The sequence below is a fragment of the Castor canadensis genome, chromosome 5 (assembly GCF_047511655.1).
Source record: "Castor canadensis chromosome 5, mCasCan1.hap1v2, whole genome shotgun sequence".
NCBI classification, from domain to species: domain Eukaryota; kingdom Metazoa; phylum Chordata; class Mammalia; order Rodentia; family Castoridae; genus Castor; species Castor canadensis.
Genome location: NC_133390.1, coordinates 170089995 through 170102849, shown reverse-complemented (window position 1 = coordinate 170102849; position 12855 = coordinate 170089995). Strand labels below are relative to the sequence as shown.

The 12855-nt window shown below is 53.6% G+C and overlaps 1 protein-coding gene across 2 annotated transcripts in view; it reads left to right on the top strand.

Annotated features, from left to right (window-relative positions):
- The window catches only part of Prex1 (phosphatidylinositol-3,4,5-trisphosphate dependent Rac exchange factor 1), a 141316-nt gene that overhangs the window by 106005 nt on the left and 22456 nt on the right, over positions 1-12855 (top strand). For both annotated transcript variants that reach the window (XM_020169946.2, XM_074074951.1), the window contains exons 15-19: positions 4292-4364; positions 7681-7823; positions 9183-9275; positions 10083-10231; positions 11527-11612. In XM_020169946.2, the coding sequence (XP_020025535.1) occupies positions 4292-4364; positions 7681-7823; positions 9183-9275; positions 10083-10231; positions 11527-11612 (544 nt within the window). The remainder of the gene's footprint in view (positions 1-4291; positions 4365-7680; positions 7824-9182; positions 9276-10082; positions 10232-11526; positions 11613-12855) is intronic.

Below are 12855 nucleotides of genomic sequence, written 5' to 3'. Positions count from 1 at the left end.
GCTGGCTTACGGTTTTTAATTTTTTTCTATTGTTTTTCATTGTGGCAAAGTACACATACCCATTTGCCATCTTCATGCTTTGTGAACGCAGCTAAGTGCGTGGCTGCCCCCATCGACAGACTCTGCGTCCCCCTGCCCCCGCCCTGCTGCCCTCTGGGCCTGGCTCTGCAGAAGTGCCCTCTGCAGCACCTGTCCTTGTCCTGAGGGCTCCTTTCACTAAGCACAGTGACTCCAAGTGTATAACCTAGCAGGTGTCATGGCAGGTGTGAGAAGTCCCAGTCATTAAGGTTGAATCCCACAGCACGTCCTCAGTCCATTTGTGCGGCACTAACACAAACGGAGCTGGGTCTGTGAAGAATGCCTTTCTCACAGCTGGCATCTAGGTGCTGGCAGGCCCACCTCTGCGTCCAAGACGGTACCTTGTGGCTGCACTGTCCTTTGAGGAGGGGGAGGGGGAGGGGACAACTTTTCTCTTCCACACTCTTTCATAAGACATCTATTCTCTGTGACTCCATTGTTTCTTTTTTTTTTTTATTGACAGTACTGGGGTTTGAGGTCAGGGTCTCAAACTTGTTAGGTGGGCCCTCTACCAATTGAGCCACTCCGCCAACCTTTTTGTGATGGGTTTTTTGAGACAGGGTCTCGTGAACCATTTGCCCAGGGCTGGCTCCTGATCTCTGCTTCCAGATTAGCAAGTATTACAGGTGTGAGGACCAGCACCCAGCTCCATTGCTTCTTAAAGCCTGTATTTCTTCAAGCTTTTGTCTTGGAGGACCACGTTTAACGTGAACTATGAGGGACACAAACATTTAAGCCTCAGCAGTAGGCGTGGACTGTGTCTTGTCCCCCGCTTACCTCCAACCATGGCAGTAGCTGGAGACCATGTCTTATCCCTGCTCTGCCAGGTAGACACCGGGATGCTTCTGTGTTGGGATTCTCAGTTTTAAACCCAGGACCGGTTGGTCTCATCCTGGCTCCAGACTGGGGCCTCTGTGTGATGGAGCTTGCTGCAGATTTCCTTCCAGAAGCAGTGGATCCGGGCTGGCCGGAGGCATGGGCAGTCTGTCCATCAGTTTTGGCATGACTTTCGAAGGTGTTTGCTCCCTGAGGCCCCATTACAAAGTAGCTGCCTGCCTCTCCTCCCTTATGGCCCCACTGATGTGGCCTTTTCTCTCGCCAGGCCGCGACTGCACCTTACACGTTACTTACTTAGTCTTTACACCCATGACAGTTGGGGTCTGGGGCCTAGAGAGGCAGGGCGCCCAGGAGTGCACAGCTTTGTGGCAGCAGGGCCCCAGAACTCTGCCTGAGTCTGGGAGTCTCCAGAAAGCCCGCAGAACACCCATTGGCTGTCTGTGAGAAGATCATATTGGTTCCCAAAGACAGGGGACTCCTGGGAAGTCAGAAAGGACCCATGTTTAATTCATCTACAGAGCTAAGCCCCACGTGATCCTCAAGCTGAGCAGCTGAGCAGCCGAGCAGCTCCGGCTCATCTGAAAGCAGTTCGCTGCCTGGAGTCTACGTTGCACAGATCACTGACAATTGCTGAGAAATCACAGCCAATCTGTGAAGTAAATTTTTTAGGGCGTTAACTAACTTCAAAAATCCTTGGGGGAATTTAGGAAAATCCTTGGGGGAAAAAAACCTCAAACTGGAAGAACATATTTCATGAAAGAGGTGGGTGTGGTTTGGTGGCTGTGATATGGGACCCCCCCAAGACCTAAGAGGTCTTGAAAGGCCCTGGATTTGAATCTAGAGTTGATGAAGTGTGGAACTCCTAACCACTGTGCCCTGCCCCACCAGGTTCGTGTGCAGTTGGCCCAGAGCCTGTGTCAGTCTGACCTGAGTTCATATCCCAGCTCAGCCACTTCCTAGCTGAGTGACCTTGGACGAGTCACTTAATTGCTGCGTGCCTCAGTTTCCCCATCTATCAAGTGAAGCCAAAAAAAATCACCAGGCGCCCGCACCCACTCCCCGCCCAATTGTTGTCAACACCTTCCCCTTTAGCTTGCTTTGAGAACTTGATAAGTTCATTGTGTGTGCAGTGCCTGAAAGGAATCTGTCTTTCACCACCTTTCCCCATCCACTTTACAGAGGCTCCAAATCACAAAGCGTCGAAGGCTAAAGAGGTGGCAGAGGGATTTGAGGGCAGGAAGGCAGTGTGTGGGGGGACTGCCCAGTGTCCACCATCCGCAGGGAGGCGTGATGCCCTCAAGGGGTAGGCGCCTGCTTCCAGGACCCTGAGATGGCCGGGCCTCTGTTGTGGGTGCTCGGTGGCCTCATTTCCCGCTTCTCCAGGGCTCTGGGCTCCCTGTTGGCCTCAGAGCATAGAGTAGGGTTGCTTGAGGGGTGAGTTGCAGGCGTGGGCTGGGGTGGGGCGGATGGAGAAGTGTGTGGAGTGGAGCTGGAACACGAATGTGGCTTGGAAGGCTGGCTGCAGTGAGTCTTGACTCCAGGACTCACCCCACCTGTGCCTCAGCAGGTAGGACAAAGAATCGTGTCACACAGGAAGGTTTTCCCTTTGAGGACAGGTCATCATTTCTGACTCCAGGTCCTTCTGTTCCTTGAGGCAGCATATCAATTGAGTGCCTACTGGATCAGTTGGGAATGCTTTTGCCTGCAAATAATAGGAAACCTGACTTGCACAGTAAAGATGTTTTTCTGTCACAGAGTTCAGCCACTAGAGAGCTCCACAATGCTGTTTGCACCCAGCCTTCTTTTACTTTTCTCTTTTGCTAGCTTATCCTCCGGCTGGTTGCTTTACATTCACAAGATGGTGGCCACAGCTCCAGGCATCACATCTGCAAAAAAGTAGGCAGCAGGGACAGTTGGAGAGTGCTTTTCATTTCTTGTGTTAAGAGAAGGAACTTCCCACAGTGCCCCTCACCAGTGGTTTTCCCCTTAAGTATCATTGGCCATATAGGTTCCACTTTTACCCCTAACTCTGGGGAAGAGAACTTGGATTGCTAGAGTGGCTCAGGACCCCTCAGGACCTGTCCCTAAATGCTGTGGGAGGGGCTCCTGCTGCCTGCACAGCCAAGTTCTTTCTTGTCTGAGGGTAAGGTTTGCTCAGCCCTTGGATGGACAGGTGAGGCTTCGTGTTGGTTCTGCTCTGCTCAGTACCTCATCCTGAGAAAGCTTGGGAACAGGACAGCTAATGTCCCTATTGTGCTGGCGGGGAAGCTGGCCTTGGGGTGCATGGTCACGGGGTCCTCAGCTAAGACAACTGAGAACCTGCTGTCCATCACTCTGCGTCCTTGGCATTTGGAGCATCTACCGTCTCGTCACAGGGCAGCCGCCAGAGCCCCAGGGTTGTGACTTTGTCCCTGGCAGGGCGGTGTGGCACTGTTTCGTGTCCTCAGGAAGGAAGGTGTCTCCGAAGTGTGCACAGGCTTCCTGGGGTGGCTCATCAGTGGCAGCCAGGCCCGCTTGGGGTGGAGCAGACTTCTAGCACTATGGACACATAGCTACAGAAACCAAAACAAATTAGGTTTTGTGGCTCTTTTGTGTGAGAGAAGCCCAGAGGCACCCAGTGTGGCTAGGCCAGTCACACAAGAGCTTTGGGGACCACATTCTGTGTGCCTTTTTACTAGGTCATCCATAGCAGGTTCCATCCTTGAGTCACATTGTGGTCTAGAATGATTTGCAGAGCCTCAGCCATTACGTCTTTGTTCCAGGGAGGGGGAAGAGAGAGAATGGGCTATGAACAAAGAGGTTTTGCCAAAATGCCTTACTGGTGGTATCTACTTTCATTTCATTGGTTACCTTCACCTGCGGGGAGGCTGGGAAATGGGTGAGAGTTTTGTTACTAAGGAGGAATCTGTAAAGGATTGTTGGGAGGCAACCAAAGTATCTGGCACTTAAAAGCTCTACTTCTGTTGAGTGCGGCAGTGCACACTGTAATCCCATCACTTGGAAGGCTGAGGCAGGAGATTGTCAGTTCAAGGCCAACCTGGGCTATATTGCAAAACAAAAAAAAGGGCTGAGAAAGTAGCTCAGTGTAGAGCCCTGGCCTAGCGCGTACCGAGTTCTTCCCTAATAATGCACGCACGCACACACGTACATACACGCATGCACACGTGCACTCTTTTCCTTTGTGTCATTTATCACTAAACAACAAAGTGGTCTAATCACAGGCATGTTCTTGGGGAACCACAGTAAACAAAACCAGCAGACATCCTGCCCTTGGAGCCCACGTCCCTGCGTGGTTGTGGTTGTTTGCTTTTTCTCAGCCACCCTCAGCTGCTCAGACGCTGGCCCACCTAACGCTGTCCCCTTCTGTTCATTGCAGGGGGACTGCCAGACTCGGGAGGAGGCCGTGACTCTCGGCGTGGGCCTGTGTAACAACGGCTTCATGCACCATGGTAATCCCCAGGCTGGAACATTCCTCGGGGCCTTCGCCCTGGTAGTTTCCCTCCTGCCTCTCTTTTGTGTCCTTCAGTGCTTTTGTTTGTTGATGATTTCTGATGCAGCCTCCCCAGCACCCCAGCTTTAACAGCCCCTGCTGTCCCTTATTCCCAGTTGCTGCTGAACCATCGGGGCTGTGCCTGCCTCCTGGACGGACGTTCTGTCCGATGTTCCCTGGGGCAGTACCCACTTTGTGCTAGGCATGGTGCTTGACCATGGGACAGTAGTGAACAGGACAATCCCAGCTCTGTTGGGACCTCACAGCCTGCATGCTTGCGTGCGTATGCGTGTGTGTGTGTGTGTGTGTGTGTGTGTGTATGTGTGTCTGTGGACCAAACAAAAGGTAAGTGAGTGCATCTTCTGGGGTGTTGAAGAAACTCAGAGCAACGTTGGCTTCTAGCAAGCAAGGCAGAGTCTAGAAGGTTCTGTACAGGGGGACTTGGCTGACTGTGGTTTTTACCAACTGCCTCTGGCTGCCTTGGAGAACAGTGGGAAGGGTGTCAGAGGGGCTGGGAGGAGAGGATGGTGACATTGCAGGCCCCAGTGCTGCCTGTAGAGGGGTGAGAGGTGGTTGTCTTTGGGAGACACCCGGGAGGGTCCCTCAGCTGTTTCTCCTCCTGGCCTCTGCTGTTCCATCCTAGCTCAGGTCACTAAACTCCGTCTGTGAAGGGTTGTGCAGCCTGTCACCACTGCCCCCTCTACCTGGCAGCACAGAGCAGGTTACAAGGCCACCAGGCAACAAATGGGCGTGGCCTTGTGCCAATAAAACTTTATTTAGAAAAACAGGCGGGGCCATAGTGTTTCAGTCTTGGCTGTTCCCGCTGGGCCGTGCTCCCCTTCAGGCCTCTTTCCCCACCTTTTCCTGAAGTCCTGGCTGTCCTCTGCCCTTGAACTCCGCAAGTCCCTGGTTCTGTGGGGTCAGGACTCACTCTCACCGCCTGTGTCCCCAGCTGAGGTGGGCGGGCCCGGCTCGTCATCAGCACATCTCACCAAACCCTTCATTCCCAGAAGCCACGTGGAGCCCTCTGAACGCTGCCCTCCGCCTGTCAGCTGGCCGAACCTCTCATTTGTGGGAGGATAATTAGGGTCCACCCCGCTGCCGTTCCGGGAAGGCTGCTGTCTGAGGACATCCATGGGGCGTGACTCTCCATCGGGCAACCTTGACACCCTTGGGGCCTCTTGGGGCAATCGCAGGGTGCGGCTGTTTCCCTGCCTGGAACTCAAAAACAGGCTAAAATAGGAACGGACCAGAGCCTTGGGTTGTGGCCGTGGCCAAGTGGAGGGTCGGCAGTGAGTGGAGGAGGGGTGGGGCCTCCGTGGCACCTTGGCCGTGTTTGAACTGAGCCTGCCAGCCCTAAGGGGTCCCCAGGGAGGGCCCGAGATGCTAGTGGTCCAGCTTCACTTAGGCAAATACAGGGAAGTGGAGGCCATTTCTGTTCCCTGTCTCTGCTTTTTGTTGTACCTTGGCATTCATGCCTCTTGCTATGTCACCCTTGCAGCCACCTTGGCAGGTTGGTCTTCTGTTATCCCCATAGGTGAGGAGCCCGAGGCTCTGAGAAGCCAAAGGGCACAAAGTAAGTAGGGGGCAGAGGAGGGATTCGAACCCAGGTCGGTGCATACTATACAAAGCCTTGGCTGCAAGAGACAGAACCTGGGCCTCCTCACCTGAGCTGGCAACCCCAGGGGCTCCACGCTCTTTCCCTAAATGTTTCGGCTGAGACCAACGATGGGACTTCCACTCTGGAATCTTCTAACTTGATGTTTACAGCAGAGGTCAAGCCACTGGCCCCTGGAGCCTGACTCCCTAGCTCTGGGGAAACTAGCAGTTTGCAAGTCTGTTTTCTCCAGAGTGGTAATGGGGGCCCAAGAACTCTGCTCACAAACAGGTAGAGCCCCCAGGAGATGTCCTGAGACTGGAAGAAGAAAGACCAGTGACTTTTCACTTAGCCACCAAGTGAGGACACAGCTGCAGTGTTCAGCAACCTCAGGATGTCTTGGCAAAGGGAGCTGGTTGTCCTTGTTGTGAGGCTCCACTGGCCTGAGACAGTTTCCTGAACCTCACTGAGCCTTCGTGTCCCCTCAGGTGCCAGGCAGGTGGGAAGGGAGGGACTGGATGAGGGATGAGAGTCATCCTGCTGCCTGCTGGCTCTGACCTTGGGTGGTTTATTTAGCCTTTCTGGCTCTCAGTCTCCCCATCCATGAAAAGGGATACAGAAAATCCTTCCTTAGAGCTGGCTAATGGCTCAAGTGGTGGAGCACTTGTCTAGCAAGCCTGAGACCCTGAGTTCAAATGTCAGTACCACCCAAAAAAAAAGAAAACCCTTCCTTGTCCAAGAAGGAACTCCCATAAACCTTTGACAACCGCGTGCCTACTCCCGTAGAGCTTAAAGAACTGGTGAGCTGCAGGGATCAGATCTCGCACTGGTTATTTATGCTCATCTCCCCGGCTTGTCCTAGAACTAGGGAGAGCATGTTTTCTTGGCAAAGGGTCAGATCTAGAAAGTTATACTTTGTGGGCTGCACAGCCCATAAAATGATCCAGTTCTGGCACTGTGGCCATAGACAATGTGTAAACAAGTCAACGTGGCTGTTACCAATAAAACTTTATTCATAAGGACATGTAGTGAGACGTAGTTGGCCACAGAGCTTTAGTTTGCTGATCCCTAGCCAGAAGCACCGCACGGTGGTTTGTCTGTGTGGTTGTTACTAAACAGAGGACCTTAATTTTAGTGTAGTCCTTCTCTGCTCTAGTACAGAGATGTGCGTTTTGTTTGGCTTCTACATTAGCTTTAGTTTTATTGTTCAGATGTAAGGTCTTTAATCCACCAGGCTTCATTGTTATGTATGGTGTGAGGTAGGAATCTGATTTTCTTTTTTTTTTTCCTTAAATGAGCCAGTTTTCCCAGCTCCATGTTTGGAATATTCCATGCTATCATTTATCACCCCTCTTATACCAGATTCCCATCAACACATAGGCCTCTGGGGTGACCTCTTACCTCACTCTGGTTATTGATCCTTTCCCGTGCTGGTTCCACACTGTTTTGGTTCCTGTGGCTTTGTAATATAGCTTTATAGCAGGTGGGCCAAGTTCAGATTTTTCAAGGATTCAGAAAGCCACCTCTCTACGTGAAGCATGCTAAGGTGTCACTGGTGGCACGTGATTCTACTTGAATAAAACACCAGGTTGGCTAAAGCAGCCTTGTCCAGGGACCGGTTCCAGCCTGCGGCCGCCAGTTAACAAAGACTGCTAAAGCTTCTGTGTCTGCGTTTCAGTGCTGGAGAAGAGTGAGTTCAAGGATGAGTCCCAGTACTTCCGCTTCCATGCTGACGAGGAGATGGAGGGGACCAGCAGCAAGAACAAACAGCTTCGCAACGATTTCAAGCTGGTGGAGAACCTCCTAGCCAAGCGGTTGCTGGTAGGAGCAGAGCAGGGCTGGCGCCTTCATTCCCAGAGCTGGGCAACCTTCCGATAGTGGCAGAGCAGGGCCTCAGCCTTGAATGCTGACCTGGCCACATTCAGTTACTGTCAGTGTCCATGTAATTCAGGAACAGTGTTTACCACCCTGCTCAGACTCTGTGCCAGCCTCGCCCACCCAGTCTGCTTTCTCTGCCCACTGGAGAGCAGCAGCTCCTCACAGCAGGCGATCTAGATGGGCTAAGAGAGCTGAGGTCATGAAGTCCAGTGTGAATCTGCCCAATTTAGCTTCTCCCCTGCAGTGCTTTGGGAATTCTGTTCCCTCGGCGCCACCTGTCTCACTCTAAGGCCAGACTTCTCATCACACTCAGGATAAAATATAAACTCTCAGTACGGTCTCTGCAGCTGTGCCTGTCTCTCCAGCTTTATTTCCTACATATATTCTCTGCCCACTTCCTCTCTCCACCCCAGCTACCCTAGTATTTTTCCTTACCTTCTTATTCTTGGGGCCAGCCTCAGGGCCTTTGCACACGCTGTGCCTCCTTGCTGGAGTACATTCCCCCACTCCCTTCATTCGGCTGTCAGCTCAGGCATCATCTCCCCCTGCCTCTGCCACCCCATGCCCTGTGCCCTTAAGTACTTTGTTTTAATCCAAGCTGCATATGCTCTCTGCACCACACTGGGTGTTTCTAGTCTGTCTCCTCCACTAAATGGGCAGTTGTAGGGGTTAGGGATCTTCTTCAACAGCATTTCCAGCACCCAGTGGAGACCTGGCACAAGTACCAGGGAGGAAGGAACTCTTGGAATATTTGTTGAATGAATACGCACACTCTGTCCTTCTCCCTTGGAGCCCCAAGCCTTCCTCCAGCACCCCTGCCATCCTGCCCTATAAGGGGCTGCAGCATCTCAAGTTTCTTTCCTCCCTCAGATTTTTGGTGGTTGGACAGCTTGGGGTCTGTTTTGTTCACTAGGTCAGTGAACATTTATTGAGCACTCACAGTATGCAAGTAGACTGTGACAAGACACTGTGATGAGAGGGACATGCTTCCTTACCTGGCAGGAGAGAGGGATCAGGCAGTGAGAAGTAAACAGACGTGTGATCTGCAGCAGACTGTGGGGACTGAGCATGTGTCCTCATCCAGTAGCTGGGCACTGCACACCTACTTCGTGCCAGGCAGTGCTCGGGTTTTACTCCACCTTGCTGGTCTGGTTGAGGCTGCTGCCCTGCAGACTGCCATCCTCACCCCCACCTGGTAGACCTGGGATGCAGGGAGTCACGGGAACACAGTCCTGTGGGGGTGAAGGTGGGGCCGCCTTCAGCCCCCCTGCCTGACGGGTCTCTTCCTTCTCTGGTCCTCAGATCCTGCCCCAGGAGGAGGACTATGGCTTTGACATCGAGGAGAAGAACAAGGCCGTGGTAGTGAAGTCAGTGCAGAGGGGCTCGCTGGCCGAGGTGAGGCCTAGGGTGGGGCAGCATGCAAGTGGCGAGCCGGTGCCTGTGTCCCTTGAGGCAGGTTCAGCGTGGCAGGCCTGGGACACCTGTTCCTTCTCTTTCATTACCTCTGGGGGAGTCCGAGTTAGAACCCCTGCCTTCAGGTGCTGGGGGCGCTGAGCTGGGCTGAGCTGGGCCAGCCGCTCAGGACCATCTTGGCGTGTTCCACCAGCGCCCCTCCTGGGTCCTGTGGGGAGGTGCAGGAAAAGCAGGAGGTTTCGGAATCAAGATGGTGGGAAAAGCCAAGCATCTGGGCTCTAGTGGGCTGAACCTGTGGCTTCCTGATGGCCACAGCATCCAAGGACAGCCTGGGAGTGAGCCTGTGGCAGACCTGCTTCTTCAGGGCTCGCACACCTAGTGCAACTTTGGGGAGCCCAGGGCTGTGAGAGCCTCTCTCTTTCCATGGCGGGAGCAGAGGGCTTTTTCTAAATGCTACAAGAGGCTGGCAGGAGGTGGCTGGAGCCTTGGTTCAGGTCAGTGTACCTGTTTCCATCTAGGCCAAATCCTCGTGGTCACCCAGCAGGTGGCTGCCCCAGTGTGGTGCCTGGAGCTGTAGCTCTGGGGAGAGTACCTTCTGTGCCTGCTTTTGCAGCTGGCCATCCAGAGCGAGGGCTCAGGACCCCTCACTCCAGAGGGAGCAGCACCCTCACGGGCTTCCTGGCCTGCTGGATTTTTGGGACTGTGCCGGGCTTCTAGAACATTCCAGGTTCTTTGGTGAGGAGGAAGGGGGTCAATAACCATGTGCCTGTCCCCCCTCCTGCCCCCAAGATGGCTGGCCTTCAGGCGGGGAGGAAGATCTACTCCATCAATGAGGACCTGGTCTTCCTGCGGCCCTTCACAGAGGTGGAGACCATCCTCAACCAGTCCTTCTGCTCCCGCCGCCCAGTACGCCTCCTTGTGGCCACCAAGGCCAAAGAGTGAGTGTCCCCATGGGCCAGCCTGATGCTCCTCAGTGCTGGGAGGTGGGGAGCTGGGTCATCCTGGTTCCTTGTGGGCAGAACTGAGTGTACCTGTGCCAAGGGGTGCCTTGTCTCTGGGGGTGCATCCCTGTTGGGGTAGATCCAGTTCCTGCCGTCCATTGACCTCAGGCTTGGTTGGAGGATGGAGCAGGGCACAGATAACCAGATAGAAACTTGAGCCAGTGGTGGTAAGAGAGGTGCAGTTTGATACATAAAGCTGGGAGAGAAGCCAGGGTGTGTGGAGAGTGGTTGTCAGGGAGATGTTATTGAGAATTGGGATGACAACCTTATGGAGGGGACAGAGGAATTAAGGGGATTTCTCGAGGAATGGGGCACCAGGTGGAGGAAGTGGAAGGTTCTGACAGAAGCCTTCTGGCTGCAGATGGAGCCAGACATTCAGGGCCAGAAGCAGAAGTAGGCGGTGAGGCTGGTGCTTGATTGTGGATACGGGCACTGGACAGGTGTTTCTGTGTCAAACTGGGCATTTGGTGCTTCTGGCTTCATTTCATTTGAGGTGAATATGCAATGGAAAGTTTGACACACGGTTGTTTCAGTAAAAAGGCAAGTGGATTTAGGGAAGGTGTGATGGATGGTTTGATTGCTTTGTCGAGGCAGAAGTCACTGAGCTGGAACATACCTGCTTAAGGTTCCAGGACAGTGGGACAGGCTCCTGGGATGGCTTTACCTGGTAGGTGGGCTTTACCCCCAGTGTGGGGGATACCCCTGTGGCACAAAGGTGGGCAAGGTAAAGGATGCCCTGTGCTCCCTGTCGCATGCCACCCCTCTGCCTAGAGAATGGTCAAAACTTGCGTTTCCCGCCGTGTCCTCTAGGGGGCCCATGCCAGTGTCTTCGTAGGGACAGCACCACCTCCCCACCTCCCATCGGCCATCACTGAGTAAAATAGCAATGGCCGAGGTGTGGGTCTGGTCATGAGGGGCCCTTGGGACAGGAGAGTGAGAAAGATGGAACAGGAGGGTAATGTGGAATCATTGTGAGTTTTTTAAATCGTTTTTACGTTTACTTATGTGGGTATACATTGTTTGGGCCACCTCCCCCCCATTGTGAGCTTTGATAGGGTGGATGCATGGGCTCTGTTGAGTCTGCACCTCTCTTTACCTCTGGGGGCCCGGTGTGCTCCTCTTTTGGGCTAGACTCCGTTAGTCTCCGTGGTGGGGGCCCCCAGGTAGCCCCAGGTTACTGGGGGCTGTGCTGCTGTTCCTCACGCCCTCTCCCTGCACTTCTGCCACCTCAGGACGATCAAAGTCCCTGACCACCCAGAGGCTCTGAGCTTCCAGATCCGAGGAGCTGCCCCGCCGTGTGTCTACGCTGTGGGCAGAGGTGAGTGGGAGCCTCGGGGCAGGGGCCATCTGTGTGGTAGGAGCTCAGAGTCCTGCAAACCACTGACACTCCTCCACCTGCTCGTGCACCATCGGCCTTGTTTTCCTTGCTCTAAGCCAAGGCTTACAGACACAAGTCATAGTCGGGCAGAGGGACCTGAATGCAAGACTGAAGGGAGTGGTGAGGACCGGTGCAGGGAAGAAGAATCCATCTTCATCCAGAGGAGAGGGTTGTCTTCAGCTTGGCAGGAAGGCGAGTCCACTCCTAATGGACTTGTTAGGAGCCAGAAATGTGAATTTTGGGAGCCCATAGCTGCTAGTCTGAGACCTCTGTGTTCTGCACAGCCTTTTGTTGCTTGCTGTTGAAGGTGTCAGTTTGTCCTGGAGACCAAGGTTGCGATCCTGGGCTCCCCAAACTTTTCCCATCCAGGGGCCCCCTTGTAAAGTTTAAGCATTAACTTGCATTTGTGGCCGGGTCTGTAGGAAAATTCATACCATGCTGAAGGTTACTGAGGATTGGTAGTATTTTTCAATGGGTTTGTATTTTAATAACCCCTAAACAGTAGTTCTCAGCTGTGGTAATCTGCCCCTCTCCTGGGGATACCTGGCAAGGTTGGAGATGTTTTTGGTTGTCACAACTGGGGAGAGTGTGCTATTAGCATCTAGCAGGCTGACCAGGATGCTGCTGGTGTCCTGTAGTACCCAGGACGGATGGTTCCACATACCCACAGGTTCTTCACCCCAGGTGTTGTGCTGCCTAGTACAGCACCTGCCTGGAATGGCTGCCAGGCTGGTAATCAGTCAGAGCCAGTGTGCACAGGTGTCATTTGGCTTCCATTACTGCAACAAAATGCCTGAGACAACCAAGTTAGAAAGAGGAAGGTTCATCTTGACTCACAGTTTTGGAGAGCTCACTTGCTTCAGACCTGTGGCGAGTGGGCGCAGTGTGGTGGGAGTGTGCAGTGAAGCAAAGCCATTCACTGGCTGGCAAGGATGTGGAAGAGGAAGGGGCTGGGGTCCCACTGTCCTTCAGAACCATACCCCAAGTGACCTAAGACCTCCCCCTCATCTTTACAGTTTCCTCCATCTCCCAGTAGCACCACGCTGGGCCTTTACCCACCTGGGCCTCTGGGGGGCATTCCAGGTGCACACCTTAGCAGTAGGGGAAGCTGCCATGCACAAGGCAGCCGCCTTTCTTCAGTGCTTGCCGCGTGCCAGGCTGTGCTCAGCGTTCTCAGGCCTTC